The sequence below is a fragment of the Papio anubis genome, chromosome 11 (genome assembly GCF_008728515.1).
Source record: "Papio anubis isolate 15944 chromosome 11, Panubis1.0, whole genome shotgun sequence".
Lineage (NCBI taxonomy): Eukaryota > Metazoa > Chordata > Mammalia > Primates > Cercopithecidae > Papio > Papio anubis.
In genome coordinates, this window is record NC_044986.1 from 21,043,633 (window position 1) to 21,060,076 (window position 16,444).

The window sequence follows — 16,444 nt, forward strand, 5'->3', positions numbered from 1 at the left end:
GATCAATAATTGTTCATTCACCTACCCTCTTCCTCCTCTTGTTGATTGTTTGAACTTGATGCTGTTGCATATAGACTCTTATTGTTCACTCTCATGATCCTAAGCTACAAGGCTTAGGAAATTAAGAAGAGACAAATGCGTGGTTTTAAATAGAAAACTATCAATTGTTTGAGTAGGCTTTTCTTTGGTGTGTATAATAAATTAATCAGTGAAAATGCAAGTAAATGAGAAAGAATCAAGTATGGCAAACTACCTTACCTATAGTAAGAAAATGAGGGAAATGAATGACCTGTATTTGTTTGGTTGTTGGGATGAGCTTTGTTGGTGTCCTTGGGTGTCATGTCACCTGAAAAGTGTTGATGCAAAAGGTGAACAGGAAGGAGCAGCACAGGTCTTACTCTCAACAATACTGTAGAACTATCACTAGTTGGAGCTGCAGAACTAAGTTTACATTTAAATTTGAGCCAGTCTTTCCTGGAATTCCCCATCTGACACATTTCTATCTGTTCAAAGGCTACCTAAGAGTTAATATCAAATGTCATGGAGCCTTTCTTTATCCCTTCATCTCTGCCCTCCATATCCCTAATTCCCCAATCAAAAGTAATTGTTTACTTCTCTAAATGCCTATAAATCTATTATCTATACAACTTAAAGAATATATTTCACTTTAAAGCTATTTTTTATATACCTTGGTTCTTGTAATAAACCATGAGCTCCTTTAAGAGCAAGGTCTCCAAAGTTTTTTGTATGTGATAGGCCCCTAATTAAAATGAATGAAAAATGAATAAGGGAGAAATTAAGAAAGAAAGAGAGGATGAGTAACTATGAGTGTGGGCCTTGGAACCATATTACCTGAATTCCAACCCTGCTCCACTATTTGCTAGCTATGTAACTTACATCTCTGTGTCTTCCTGTTTTATCTTAAAAAGGGGGTCATAATAACACCTAGAAATGTTGTGAAAGTTGAAATGATATATGTAAGCTGTTAAGAGTGCTCAGCACATAGTAAGTGCTCAATTAATGCTGGCTTTTGTTATCTTTGTTCTCTGAGACTGATGTTGTCATCAACATTACAAAAGCGAGGGCCCGGTATGACCCATAGACTCACAGAATCTGAGGTTTATGCAGATGTCTTACACTGGGGTTTGCGTGTACATAAACTCAATTATGCAAAGACATCCTCTGGGTTATTTTCAAGGTTATCGGTTTGCTGGCCTCTGAGTGGAACATCTCCATGTTTGACTTTGTTGGACAAACCAAAGAGCTGTGTGACACCTGTGTGAAACTTGTGCCACCCAAGCAGGACATTGGTGATGTGCTCCAGAAAAGTCTCCAGTACCTGGGCTGGAAACACATTGGGATGTTTGGAGGCTACTCTGGGGCTTCCTCCTGGGATGAAGTGGATGAATTGTGGAGGGTTGTAGAGAATGAACTCAATTCCCATTTTATCATCACTGCCAGCATGAGATACACCAAAAATAGTTTAGTCCTTCTTCAAGAGCATCTTTGGAGGATATCATCAATTGCCAGGGGTAAGTAGAAAAGTCTTCTGTTGCTTTTATTTGGAGAGAAAAATGGGACAAGCAGGTTATTTGAAAAAAAACCAAAAAACCAAAAAACAAAAAACTCTTCATTTTTCTCTGAGTGTAAAAGCAGATGGAAACAAGGTACAAAATTAATAATATATAAAAGCAATTTCCTTTATTGCTTGACATCACTAACAAAAAATTGTGGGTTGGTTTTGTTGTTGTTGTTGTTATGGGGTTTTTTTTTTTTTTTTTTTTATCTAAAGTAAAACCTCACATGCTACAGTGTTATGAAACACAGAGTAAGTTCTAGAAGCATCTTCCAGGTGGGCTGGGTCCTGGAGTTCACTATTTGTTTACAGTAGGGGCTCTGCAGACTGACAGACCTAGGTTTGAATCCAGTCTCTGACACTTTTAAACTGTGTCCTCCTTGGGTAAGTACCTTAATCTCTCTGTGTCTCAAGTATCTTATCTATAAAATGGAGACAACCATCCTGCCTATGTCATAGAAAGGGGAGGATTAAATAAGGTTACACCTCTAAAGTGCTTAGCACCATGTCTGGACAAGTAGTTGGTCAACATATGACAGCAATTATTTTTGTGGTGATATCTATAAGGCTCGACTTTCTAGCATGAATTAGTAACTGACTCCTTTCTGTTCCTCAAATAAACTAAACTCTCTCCAGCCTTGAGACTTTAGGGTTTTCTACTCCCTTGGCCTAGGGTGTCACCTGTACCCACTCCACCCAGTAATGCTAATGTGGGACTCTCAGACACAAGTGACTCTCACTTCTTTTTCTTCCACGGCCACCTCCCTGTGTCCCTGTTGAAGCTCTAATAAAGGGCTTGAAAGACCAACATACTGATCCAATGAGGCAATTCTTATGTGGTCTGAGTCACACTCCAGCCTACCCAGCACCTTCTTGAGGGTAGCTTCCTCTCATCCTTGCATCATTGCTGACTGGGTCCAGAGTCCACCTCCTCAGGGAGGCCTTCTCTAATGACACGATGTGAAGTTGCTTCCCCTCCCCACCCATTAGCATCACAGCATCCATTTCCAACCTCACTAATTAGAATCTTCAGTGATCTCTTTAATCTGTTCACTTGTATGCTGTCTGTCTGATGGCTCGTTCACTGCTATATCTGTGCCCAGCACAGTGCCTGACACAACATTGGAGCTCAGATAAATCGACTATAATTTACTTCATTTAAAAAATAAACTGGCCGGGTGTGGTGGCTCATGCCTGTAATCCCAGCACTTTGGGAGGCTGAGGCGGGCAGATCACTCGAGGCCAGGAGTTGGAGACCAGCCTGGTTGACATGGTGAAATGCTGTCTCTACTAAAAATACAAAAATTAGCCAGGTGTGGTGGTGCACGCCTGTAATCCCAGCTATCCTGGAGGCTGAGACATGAGAATTGCTTGAACCCAGGAGGCAGAGGTTGCAGTGAGCCAAGATCATGCCACTGTACTCCATCCAGCCTGGCCAGTAGAGCGAGACTCTGTCTCAAAAATAAATAAATAAAAAAATAAAACCCACTACTTCATTTGTATATTCTGAAAATGAACAGTGATGTGATTAAATGGCAGAAAAGTACCACGGCCTACTCCTCCCCCTGGCCAGCCCAGCTCAGAAAGTCCAAATGCCCTTGATTCTAGGTCCTTTGTGAACTCCTCTTAATTGAGGTGTGGCTGACAAGTCACAAGCCAGGTCTGCTGTTCTGATTTTTGAGCCAAAAAGAAGAAAAAACCCAGAGCACAGAAGTGATCTCAAACTTTTTTGACTTGTACATTGTGAGGAGGCTGCAGTAAAGACTTCTGTCCTATAGCTGCTAGTTTGTACACTGCAGGCTTGGTTAAAGAAGTAAAACCTCAGGGACTAGTTTAGGCATTCCTGTTTCCTAAAACATGCCCAAGGAAAGAAAAAGTGTCTCTTTTACAGTGGCTTTAGGCTAGAATTAGAGACAGTGAGAGCATGCGTGAGAGCGCACACATACATGAGCATGTGCAACTGGCTGACTCTGATTTTCATTCTTATAGTTATCATCTTAATCTGCAGCTCAGAGGATACAAATATTATTCTGCTGGCTGCAGACAACCTGGGACTCAACACTGGAGAATTCATTTTCATCATTTTGCAGTAGTTGGAGGTGGGTCCCGTTGACCACTCAATGGCTCCGGTAGTAAGAGGTAGCAAGTATGGAGTACTCGCTATGACCCGGATGCATCAGCTCACTGAGCACTCACTACAACCCTATGAGGTAGGCACTCTTGCGTCCTCATCTTAACATTAGGAGACTAAGACGGAGCTGGAAGAACTTACCCAGAGTTCTTCTGCACCACTAGTGAAAGGCTGAACCAGGCCTTGAACTAGGTTGGCTGGCTTGAGGGCCTGGTCCTCTGTACGCCGTATCAGACAACAGCGGTTGAGGAAGAACTGTCATTTCTACCGGGTAGCTAAGACCTTCCCAAGGGACTCTTAGACACAAGTGGCTCTCACTTCTTTTTCTTCCACAGCTACCTCCCTGTGTCCCTGCTGAAGCTCTAACTAAGGGCTGGAAAGACCAACATACTGATGCAATGAGGCAATTCTTGGATGGTCTGATTCTTTTGGTAATGATGAGAATGGCTAAAAACACAATTGCTTACTATGAGGACTGAGTTACACGGTTTACACACATGATTGCGCTTAATATTCTCAATGGTTTTGCAAGGCAGTTATTAAATGCATTATTTATGTACCTGTACCTTTTGTACTTGGTATTTCCAATAGCCTTGGAAAGTAGATATGATGAGCATTCCAATGTACAGGTAGAAAAACCAAGGCTTAAATAATTAAGGTACCTTACCTAAGATCTCAGCGCTCCCAAGTGGCATAGCTAGTATTCCAGACTGAGCCTTTCAGACTCTGAGCTCACCCTACACAACTCTGCCTTCTGGAGGGTTTATGGAGTGCTGGGCCGCACTGTGAGTGTTTAATACATTAAAGCTTATTTCAGCTCACAACCACCCTATGGGGTAGATACTTTTATCATCCTCATTTTACAGAAGAGGAAACTGAGGTTCAGAGAGGTGCCAAAACTTGCCCAAGGCCATCCAACTAGTATGAGGGAGAGCTGGCATTCAAACCCAGGTGGTCTGGGCTCCTTTTCCACCTCTCATCAAGTGCACTGATGCATGGAAATAATGCAAGTAGTATCTGCCTCACAGGGCTATTGTGTCTGTGCTTGTAAGCATGTTATACAACAGGCATCTACAAAAGCCACTTGCCTTTTCCTATGGACACACTGCATTATTTTTCTAGCAGTTTTATTTTTCTAAAACAAGCTTTTTAAAACTATGATCACAAGAAGCTGAAATAGGACAGAAGAAAATAAAGGGAGATATATAGTAACATCCCAGATTTTTCCTTCTTTATCGTGAAGTCTTTCAGATGCACAAAAACATCTCAGATTTCTTTGGGTGGTGAGCTGGAATTCTAAAGGCATGCCAGACTTTCCAGAATACTCGCTTGCCTTAGATTTCCATTGTGACCACCTCCCTTTCTCTTTACTTTTCCCCTCATCTCTGCCTTCAGGCAGATGAGGAGAGGAGAGGATGGACCACATTCAGTATTGGCAGGGAAACTTTTCAACTCCCCTGCTGCCTTCTCCCACACCTTGATGATCCAGTTCCAACTGGTGGGTAGTGGCAGAAAATAGAACTAAGAATACACCAATGTCCATGCAATTGAATTCATGCCACTTCATGAAAGAATAGCCTAAATCTATTTTATAAAAGTATTCCCAGTATAGGTTTAGGTGGAAAAAAATCAAGCTGCAGAATATTATGGTATGATATCATCATATATATGTGTATGTGTGTGTGTGAGATGTCAAAATATATATGTATATATACACACACATATATATAATGAGTGGGTATATACTATTCATAATAGTAATAATATAGATTATAATGATGATAACAAAACACCTATGTCACAAGTAAAAAAAAAAAAAAAAAAAAAAAGCAAGAATCTATAGTCTCAAGCTTTTTAAGCTTTTATAATCATTGTTAGTAGGTAAGCTTCCTGCATCTTAGCTGCTGTATGCACCAAGTACATTTTTACTTTTTTATTTGTGGCTTTCCTTCCACTGCTTATATGCCAGCTAGAGAACATGGACCTTGTATTGCAGGCCTTCTGGAATCACTGTGTTTCCAAGGATTAGAATGTAGTGGTTCAAATTAAACATTGCGTTACACACAGTTCCCTTGCCAAGGCATTTCCTACCAAACACCAACATTTATTTCATTACTTTTTAGGACCATTTTTGGAAGGAAGTACTGACAAATCAGAAAATGATGTACCTCCCAAAGATGTATGGGTCAGTGCTTCTCTCACTGCCCTCAGCTCCTACGGAGAAGGCCGTGGAGACGACGGCTTTTGGAAACAAGTCTACCAAACGCTGAGGAGGCCGCCTTTCCGCAGCACCATCTCCTCGGAGGAGCAGGTCTGATGCCGGGTCTTCCAGCTCAGGCTCCCTCCTCCCCTTCTTTGATGATATTTGTGTTTGGCTTTTGCATTTCTCCCTCTTATTTCTCCTCATCTCTCCCCACCTCCCTTACACACATGCAGGTGCACACACACATGCACTTCCCCATCTTCCACGCCCAAAATAAACAGCAGTTTGATGCTCTCCTGTGAATTTATACTTCAGAGGTTACTGGGTGAAAGGCCTTTGGAGCAGAGGCCTATGCCCCCATCCTACTGCTGCTATTTGCTAACTGTTGGACCTTGTAGCGAATTGCTTAACCTCCCTATACCTTGGTCTCTTCATCTGTGAAACGGGACTGATGATGGCATCTACCTCCCAGGCTGTGGTGTTGTGTATTTAGTAACATTGTCCATGGAACTAGCAAAGCAGGTATCTTCCTTTTTTGAGGGAAGGTCTTGCTGTGTCACCCAGGCTAGAGTGCAGTGGTGCAATCATGCTCACTACATCCTCGACTTCCTGGGCTCCAGCAATCCTCCCACTTCAGCCTCTCAAGTAGCTGGAAATACAGACACATGCCATCACGCCTTGATAATTAAAAAAAAATTTTTTTTTGTACAGATGTGATTTCTCTATGTTGCCGAGGCAGTTCTTGAACTCCTGGGCTCAAGCAATCCTTCCACCCTGGCCTCCCAAAGTGCTAGAATTACAGGCGTGAGCCACTACAGGCGTGGCTATTAATGGCTACTCAGACCATGACAATTTCCTTCCCCAGGAGGATGCCAGGACCTAGACCCAGGATGGAGTGGTCAGAGATGTGGAGCTAGGACAGGTCAGGGCCAGCAGATGGGCTGGAACAGGGAGAAGATGGTCAGGAGGGAGAGGGTCCGCCTGTGGTAATCCCAGTATGTGTGTGATGAGAAGGCACAGTGTCCGGCTCCCACAGAGAATTTTTTGAAGACAGACCTTTGTACAGAGCTAGAGCTACTTCCAGTATGGGCCCAAGCTGAAGCCCTAAGGTGACCACAGGCCACTGATGACAAGGAGTTTGATTCGAAATGAGGGGGCCGATCGTGGATCCCAACATATAAGACAAGATAACCAATTAAAGAATATTTGAGGAACAATCTACTAAGTGTCAGCGTTGTGCCTGGTACTGTTGGGAGAACAGTGTCTGGCACTTAGTAGGCACTTGTATTGTATTTTCCTTGACTGATCAATAGAAGACATCATGTCCTGAAGACCTACTAAGGGTCAGGGACTGCAATGGATAGTTTACCTATTATGCCTCATTTAACTATTGTCACATTCAACCCAACAGCGGTTTTATCCTTTTTTTTTTTTTTTTTTGAGATAAAGTCTCGCTCTGTCACCTAGGTTGGAGTGCAGTGGTGCAATCTTGGCTCACAGCAACCTCCACCTCACGGGTTCAAGTGATTCTCCTGCCTCAGCCTCCTGAGTAGCTGGGATTACAGGCACCCGCCACCACGCCCGGCTAATTTTTGTATTTTTAGTAAAGATGGGGTTTCACTATGTCAGGAGTTTCGCTGGTCTCAAACTCCTGACCTCGTGATCCGCCCGCTTTGGCCTCCCAAAGTGCTGGGATTACAGGCGTGAGCCACCGCACCTGGCCTATCCCCATTTTATAAAGCAGTGAGCTGAGATTCAGAGAGGTTATGGAACTTACCCATAGCCAGTAGGGAGCTGAGCTGGTCTAGTTCCAACATGTACCCTCTTCCCCTGAAACCATGCTCCCTCCCACCTGAGGCCTGAAGAGCGTCCCTGAAGGATCAGGAGATCTGATTGGGAAACGTGGCATTCAGAAGGAAAATGAAGACCGCGACGTCTGGGTTTCACAGCGCAGGCGCACGCGCAGGCGCAGGCGTGTGCTGGGCCCTCTGCTGTGTGGAATGGGGGAAGAAAGTGCTGTGTGCCACTGTCAGGCGGACGAAGAGAGATTCCTCCTAACAGCGCTGGACGGTGACTCAAGAGGCCATGAACCTCTTGAGACCCTGCTTTGCTTGTCTTATTGAAGGTGAGCCTTTACTCTGCCTACCTTCACGACGCCGTCCTGCTCTATGCTGAGGCCGTGAAGCAGATGGTAAAGGCTGGAGGCGACTTCCAGGACGGGCGGCAGCTGGTCAGCGCTGTGAAGGGTTCCAGTCCGGCCAGGGTGCAGGGTAGCTGGCTTACTGCTGGGGGGTGTTCTGAACTCAGACCTGCGGTTCCGGTCGGTGGGGGCTTTGAGATCTTGGGCATGTAATTAAAGGCGTCTTTCAGGGCCTGCCTCGCACTGAACTCCAGAATTCATCTTTCTTGTGGGGATTCCAGTCTTCCTTCTGTAAGGGTAGTTGAGATTAAGACCTCCCAGTTCCCCCAGTTCACTCATCCTTCCGGCCGGAGCCTGCCCAGACCAGGAGAGGAGGCCACTGGGCACCTTATCGCCTTTTGGGAATTCTCCCCCTCAGGTCCATTGAAACTGAGTCCATCAAGAATAAAATTCAGAAATGTGAGAGCCGTCTCCCGGGGTCACTTCCCATCTGCAGCCTCTGTGATGGGGGCCTTGGCGCCACAGACTTCTAAAGATGGGTTGTAGTCTCATTCTTGCTTTCCTGGTGGGGATGAGTTCACTCCCTGCTGGGGAGTGAACTGCTTTCAAATCACACTCAGCTGACCAACTGCTTTGATCTTTCTTGTTCTAGTTTTGTCACCTGTAAGATAGGGATAACACCTGCTACCACATACAGAAACAATAATAACTGACATTTAGGGAGGGCTTACCTTACACTAGCCCAAGTGCTAAGAGCTTCTGAGTATTACCTAATTGAATCCTCACACAGCCCATGAGGCAGGTACTGTTTCTATCTGTATTATTCAGGTGAGTAAACCGAGGTTACAGAGGTTATGTACTTTGTCTAAGGTCACAAAGTTATTAGATGGTGGAGCCAGGATTCAAAAATCAAGCCTGCCTTCTCCAGGGCTCATGTTCTTTGCTATCCTGTAACATAGGCATAATGAGAATATGACATGCACCTGGCACAGAGTAGGTGCTCATTAAATAGTAGGTTCTGTTTTTTTCTTTTTGAGACGGGGTCTTGCTCTGTCACCCAGGTTGGTCTTAAACTCCTGGGCTTACGGGATCCTCCCACTTCAGTGTCTCAAAGTGCTGGGATCATAGGCGTGAGCTGCTGTGCCCGGCCAAATGGTCCCTATTTTTATACTTTCTATTTTATATTTTTCTATTTCATAGAAGCAGGTCTCGTTTACCCTATTGATACCTTTTGCAAGTGGAAATATTCACCAACTTCTCTCTCTTCTTTCCTTTCAGACCCTAAAGCATTTGCTTAAAAAAGGGAGAGGTCACAAGGGGGGGGGGTCCTTCTTTCTGCTCTCAATTTAATCCTCTCTGCCAGATCAATTAATTCCTCTTTCCTGTGGTTTTAGGAATTCTTCATGCTGGGATGAGGGGAGGGTGTGAAGAGCAGTGAGGCCCTTTGAGAGCCTGAGTCATCCCACTTTGGTTCTGGGGCCCGTGGACCCCTTTCAGGGACTCATGACCAAAGGGCCCTCCTCACCCCTCCAAACTGGCTTCTGTTCCTTTATGGGCTACAGGACTAGCCTTGGCAGAACTGGAGTATTTGTCTCTGTTTCCTCTGTTCATTTCTGCCACATGGTAGCATCCATTCCATGGGCCAGTGCCGCGGGGCTTTTGGACCGTTCCAGAAGGAAGGCCTCCTCTAGGAGACCGAATTAGGGAGCAGAACCCCCAAACCCCACTGGCTTTGGCTCCGTGAACGCAATGCACACTGAAAGCAGTGGCCCAGGTTGTCGCAGGAGCTCTGGCCTTTCCCGTGCAAACCTCGGGCTCAAGACCCTCATTCAGGATGCCCACGGATATGCACACAGAAAGGCAGTGTGGCATGCTGGAAAGAACACGGCACTTGGGGCCCGATAGGCCTGGGTTTGTATACCAGCTGTGCCTCTTCCTGGCCCTGGCAGGAAGACTCAAGGAGTTTGTGCCTCCAAGCTTTGCTTGTTGGGAACAGATAGATGATGGTGCCCCCTCTGAAGGGTTAATTAGGATTAGACATAGGAAGTCAACACCACCGGCAGTGCTGGGCGCTTATTAGGTGCTTTATCAGTGGTAATTTTGTGTCCTGTCCCCTGTGAGACAAAATCAGCAATATGTCCTTTGTCAGAGCCTATGTACTAGTTTGGGGTGTGAAGGAGCTATGCTTCAAGTGAAGCTGTGCTTCCGAGATCTCAAGCTGCTATATAACAAGATTTCTCTACATCAAACACAGGCGAAAGTACCAGCAACATCGACTTGGCATGTCATCTTTTAAACCAAAAGTGACGTGGTTTAAGTCAAAAGATTGAGGAAGCTATTTCAACGGCAAAAAGATATTGCCTTCCTTGAATGAAATTACCTGAAGGCTGGATTTGAAGAGCCTAGGAGAGTTGGGCAAACTGGACAGAAGTTTGAATTGAGAGACCAGGGCCTGAGTTTTGCAAATAACATGCATTTTTCCGTTGTCCGTGCTGTACATGAGGTAGAGTCAAATAGAATAAATTGAGCTGACACTGACCTTTATTTTTTTTAAAAGACTACAAGGAATTTCTCCAATGTGGCCTGGACCCCTGGCTCCCTTCCTGAAGACAGACCTGGCTGTGGATTTTATAATGAGCTCTGTGAAACTGAGCCTGCTTTGATGGGTAAGTATGGCTGCTTGGAGAAGGTAGCAGGGAAAGACTTTCTATAGTAGGGTGTCTCTATGGCAGGCAGCACTGTTGACATTTTGGGCCAAATAATTTTTGTGTATGGTGAGCCTGGCATTTCAAGTCACACGTTCCTGTATATTATGTTTAGCAGCATCCCTGGCCTCTACCCACAGATGCCTGTAGCAGCCCTCTAGTTGGAACAATGAGAAATGTCTCCAGACATGGCCAGATATCCCCTAGGAAGCAAAATCACCTTCCTCCCCTGCAGAGAATCACTGCTCTAAGGGAACCTGGCTCCTGAGATTTGAGTCTCAGGAACTTCACCTCTAGGGAGGTTGAGAGAGTCTGGGCAGGGGAGTGTGCCCCAGTGGTTAGGAGCCCAGCCCTGGAATTAGATGGATCATGCCTGGAGAACCATCCTAAGGAGAACACACAGTAAATGTTCAGTAAACACTGGTGGTGGAGTTAGAAGTCATCATTATTATTTCTCTGCAGTGGAACTTTCTATACACAGTGGGAGGTGAATGCAGTTCCAATGGGAACTAGGGTGGTAGTCGGGGAAAAATTCCTAGAAGAGACAAGTCAGAGTAGACTTCATGTGTCCTAACCCAGACCTTCTGGAGGATAGCCTTTGAGGAGCCTGCTTGGCAGGGCCCAGCTGGGCAGGGAGGTACATGCTACTGCTCTTAGGCAAGGCCTGGGTAATATGCCTCTACCCTCCAGGCGTGACTGCTGTGGTTCTCACAATGATGATCCTGATTCCTGTCTTGGGGGCTGCCATCATAGGTCTGATTTTAAGGACGCAGAGGGGAAAACTGCAGAGGCAAAACAAAGACATCTGGTGGCAAATCAATTTTGACGATATCATCATTCTTCCCCAGAACAGGGTGAGACCACATATGACCTAGATGTCCCCTTTCCTGGTCACTGCTGGAGATTTGTGGAAGGTGCTTCATCTAGGAGCTTATAAGAGCAAGAGGCTAATTTATAAAGTGAATAGTTCATGAAGAGTCTCCAGGCCTGAGTTCTGGTTCTAGGCCTCCCACTTGCTTGCTGAATCTGAGAATGTCATTTTACCTCCCCAAGACTCAGTTTCTGAACACTTGCAAATGATTGACAGTCTCTAAAGTTCCATTTGCTCTGTTACTCTGTGGGTGAGAACTGTAGATGCTGTTCAGACATTAAAGCTGTCTCCTGGGGAGGATTTAGTTATTTTATTTTTTGTTTTGTTTTTTTTTTTGAGATGGAGTTTCACTCTTGTTGCCCAGGCTGGAGTGCAACAGCACAATCTCGGCTCTCACTCCAACCTCTGCCTCCCGAGTTCAAGTGATTCTCCTGCCTCAGCCTCCCAAGTAGCTGGTATTACAAAGTGCCTCTAACCACGCCCGGCTAAGTTTTTGTATTTTTTTTTTTTAGTAGAAATGGGGTTTCACCACATTGGTCAGGCTGGTCTCGAACTCCTGACCTCAGGTGATCCACCTGCCTCAGCCTCCCAAAGTGCAGGGATTACAGGCATGAGCCATCATGCCCGGCTGGATTTAGTTATTTTCAAAACCACATTAACTCCTTTAATCAATTGATGACTAATACAGTAATGTTCATTTGCTTGGCCATTAACTACAGGCCAAGCATCATACGAGACATGGGGATATCCCACAAATGAGATGCCTCCAGAGGGAGGCAAGTGTCAGAGAGGTGTTTCCACGGTGAGACGGAAGCCCTGCAGATAGAGGGACTTAAGGTCTCAGCATCTGGAAGACTTTGGAGAGGAGGGGACATTTGAAAAGAGTGAGTTTGCAAGTGGTGAAAAAAAGTGAAGTCACACAGGATTTAACAAGATGTGTGATGCTCAGGGCTGGGAAGCTTGGCTGGTACCAAGTCAGGGAGGCTTCAACATGCTAAGAGCAGGTGACTGCGATTTATTAGTAACTCATCTCCAAACGTCCCCGGGGATTCAGAGACTTACTCTTTCCTCTTCCACCAAAGCAGCTCTGCTTTGATCTACCTCATTTCTACATGAGGGTTCCAGATAAGATTCTCCTTGAAAACAAGATTCCTATGCTTTGAAGATGTTTTCTAGGTGTTGGGAGGCACTGAGGGTATTAAACAGAGACAACCTGGTTAGATGTTCTTTAAGAAAATGACACTAACCCCAGGCCACACATCTAATTAAGTGCCACAGCCAGAACTTAAGTCTGGGCAGTCTGACCTCAGAGCCTTCCCTCTTAACCTACACCTCCATGGTGGTACAGACGCCATAGAGGGCATGGAGGATGGGATGGTGCTGTCTTAGAGTGATGCACGTAGCAGGTCGGAAAGATCAGGATTCAAATCCTGACTCTCTGTTAACTGTCTGACCTTGGCACTCAGCTTCCTCCTCTATAAAATGCATTCCCTTTAGTACTTGACCTTGCTACTGAGAGTGACCAAATCATTTCCTGTTTTACAGCCACCCTAGAGAGGCATACCTGTGTCAAGAGGCATCACCAGTAACTCATCTAGTGTGGTGATTTCTGTGGACCTCAGCTCTTTTGTCAAGAGCCAGCAGGGGGAAGAGCTCTTCTATGCCCCAATAGGGCTTTATCAGGTATTTCTGAGGCCAGGTGGTTGCCTATAGATCTTAGTGTATCTCTGTCCTGTTCTCTGCATCATTTCTGCCAGGCGGGGCATTCTGAATAGGAGAACGTTCTCCAAGCAAAAGCCAAGGTGGTCTTGTGACTCCAGACTAGTGCTTCCCAAACTTTAATGTGCGGAAGGATCACCTGGGGCTTTTATTAAAATGCAGATTCTGGGTCCATAGGTCTGATGTGGCGCCTGAGAGTCTGCATTTTAAAGAATCTTCTAGGTGATTCCCAAGCTGGCTTCTAGATTAGACTTAGCTTTGTCCAATACAACCTCCTGTGATGATGGAAATGTCGCAGATCTGCACTGTCCAATAAGGTGGCCACTAGCCTCCTGTGATTACTGAACATTAGTGTGTCTGGGCAACTGAATTTTAAATTTTATTTAATGTTAATTAATTTAAATTTAAATAGCCCCATGTGGCTAGTGGCTCCGTGAATGGACAGTGCAGTCCTAGAGTGTGGATTATTTCATCCTTGTTACTTTGGCATGGATGCATCAGTAGTGGGGCCTGGTGCTTCTGTGGTATAGACAGTGACTGCTGCTGCAGCCTGGAACATTATTCCCGCTTGTCCTTTCTCACCTTCCCTCCGACATCCAGACCATGATTGCTGCCTGTACCTAGCAATCCTTCCAAAATTCAAGTCCCTTTGGGGGAAGAGTTTGTACGAAATTGTATTTATTCTTTAAAATGAAGGTCCCAGAGAGTAAGGACAGAAAGCTCCGAGCAAGGGAAGAATTGTTCATTGCTCTAAATTGGGGTTAGAAAAGGCTAGAGCCAAATTATCCCCTATGCAATGAAACTTGATTTTTTAAATGTTTGCTTACTTGAGTTCTCAAACTACAAAAACCTCCTGGGATATTACCAAATACCTTAGGGACCACCATCAATGCAAAACTCTATGTGGTGGTCACCCGGCCACATAAAGAAGGAAGTAGCAACACATAGCATATCACTGTCTGATTGATCTTCCGAAAATATGTCTCGTCTTTCCTCTGTCAAACACCATCACTGGATTCCCCACCTCTGTTGCCTGCATGATAGTGCCCAAACTCTTTAAAAAAGGACTCAAGCCTCTTAACTCGCTAGTCCCTACCTATTTTTCTAATCTTTTTTTCCCCTGGCTTAAATCCTGTGCTCACCCAGTTGGTCTTGCCAATTTTGCCATGTATGTTTCACCTTCTGACGATGCCACTCCCCTTCCACCCAACCCATGTGGAACCTTCTTATCCTTCAAGGTTCAGCCTAAGCATCACCCCTCCAAGAATCCTTTTCTTCATCCCCCGGGCATTCCTTCCTCTGTGGCCCTCCCATCACAGTCCTGAGTCCTTTTCCATTGCCCTCATACGAAACGTGAAAGATCTTTGGTTGATATTTATCTTCTCTTATGGCTTACCTTCTCTTGGGTCCAGATTCTATGCCTTCTTCTATCTAGCTCTTACCACATTACAATATGTTTTTGTGATGCCTGATTAAGTGACTCTCTAAAAGCAGACTCCATAGGCAATACAAATAAAATATGCCATTTACTGAAAATTTAATCTGTGCCAGGCCTTGAGTTACCAGTGGTATTTTAACTGATTTAATGCTCAGAAAACCTTATGAGATGGGTGTGTGTTTTTTTTTTTTTGAACTTATTTTAGGTTTGGTGTTATTTTCAATCCCATTTTACAGATGAGAAAATAAAGGCTTAGAGAAGTTAAGAACAACTCAACTTGTTCAGGTAGTAAGTGGTAGCACTGGGCTTAGAATCAGGCAACTGACTCCAAACCTACACTTATCACTGTAACTCACTGTTTCCTCTGAATGATAATGGGATATTATTATATAATAGAAAGCACATAGTCTTGGAGTCAGACTTTCAAGTTCTGGCTGTACTACCTACAAATATGCAACTTGGGCAAGTTTCGTAACCTCAACAATCCCATCTGGAAAGGGCCAATCATACCTACCTCGCAGGGCTGTGATGCCAGTTAAAGGAGATCTTACGTGTTAAGCAGCTAGCTCAGTGCCTGGCCGTGCACAGGGTCACCAAAGGGGTTTTTTTGGGCAGTGAGGAGCTTGATGATTGGCTCCTAGGTGCATTTCTTTCCAGTTTTCTTGCTCCCCTCCCTAGCCCTAAGTGGAGCTTTTTCTGGTTCATCCTGAGTTAAGAACATTCCACTTTTTCTCTGATTCTAGGGAAACCATGTGGCCATCCGCTATGGTAGTCACCAAGCAGAAGCCTGGGTTAGGAAGCTGACTGTGTTACAGGAAATACAGCTGGTGAGGCCCCCTGCCCAGGGTCAGTGGAGAGACAAAGCAGTGATGCTCTCTGCCCCTCCTCTGCCAGCTCCCTGGTCCCAAAGGAGCAGAGATGGGAGGCTGCTTCCCTTAACATGACCTACCTCTCCCTCCCCTCGACAGCCCAGGCTTTGAATCTCAGACCCCTGGCCTCTCCCAGGCACCTGAAGCCTGGGATCACTCCTACCTCTGTTTCTTCCCCATCATTCTTCCTGGCCTTGATTCTGGCCCTTCATCCTCTGTGTCTGTGATGGCTGCTTGCCTGCCTGCCAGCCTTGAACCTGGTCCTTGGAGTGAGTCAGGTTCATGGGCCTGACTTCCTGCTCCTTCTCTGTGGTCTGCTGTGGGCCCCACACTGGCATTGACAGCCATAAGCGTGGAAGCAGGGCTGAGTCCAGCTACTGTGACGTGGTTGAGTTAATCCCCATGGCTGAGGTTAGACTTTGATCATTCCTCTGATTTATTTGCTGGAGACAGACTTCCTGGGTTTACCTCCCAGCTCTGCCACTTATAGGCGTTCCTTTACTTTACCTTTCAGTGCCAGTTCCCTCATCTGTAAAATGGGATCTGTAACAGTTCTTATCTAACAAGGTCTTTATAAGAATTGACTGAAAATATGCAAAGCACACAGCATGGTCCTGGACATAGAGACACACTCTATACATGAGCTATTGTAACCATGATTATTTCCAGATGGGTGAATTAAGGCACGAGAACATTGTTCCCTTCTTTGGTATTTGCACCAAACCACCTAACATTCTGCATTGTCACTCAGTATTGCAAAAAAGGAAGCCCTAAGGTAAGGAAAACAGTACA

The 16,444-nt window shown here is 45.2% G+C and overlaps 2 protein-coding genes across 2 annotated transcripts in view; one reads left to right on the top strand and one right to left on the bottom strand.

Annotated features, from left to right (window-relative positions):
• The window catches only part of ACSL5 (acyl-CoA synthetase long chain family member 5), a 78,155-nt gene extending 70,385 nt beyond the window's left edge, over window positions 1–7,770 (bottom strand). The window contains exon 1 of the mRNA XM_031652586.1: window positions 7,688–7,770. The gene's annotated coding sequence lies outside the window, so the exon portion shown is untranslated. The remainder of the gene's footprint in view (window positions 1–7,687) is intronic.
• The window catches only part of LOC101024595 (guanylate cyclase 2G-like), a 128,752-nt gene that overhangs the window by 2,880 nt on the left and 109,428 nt on the right, over window positions 1–16,444 (top strand). The window contains 6 exon segments of the mRNA XM_021943660.2: window positions 1,199–1,532; window positions 5,831–6,018; window positions 8,036–8,173; window positions 10,608–10,716; window positions 11,509–11,609; window positions 15,527–15,610. Coding sequence (XP_021799352.2) covers window positions 1,199–1,532; window positions 5,831–6,018; window positions 8,036–8,173; window positions 10,608–10,716; window positions 11,509–11,609; window positions 15,527–15,610 — 954 coding nt within the window.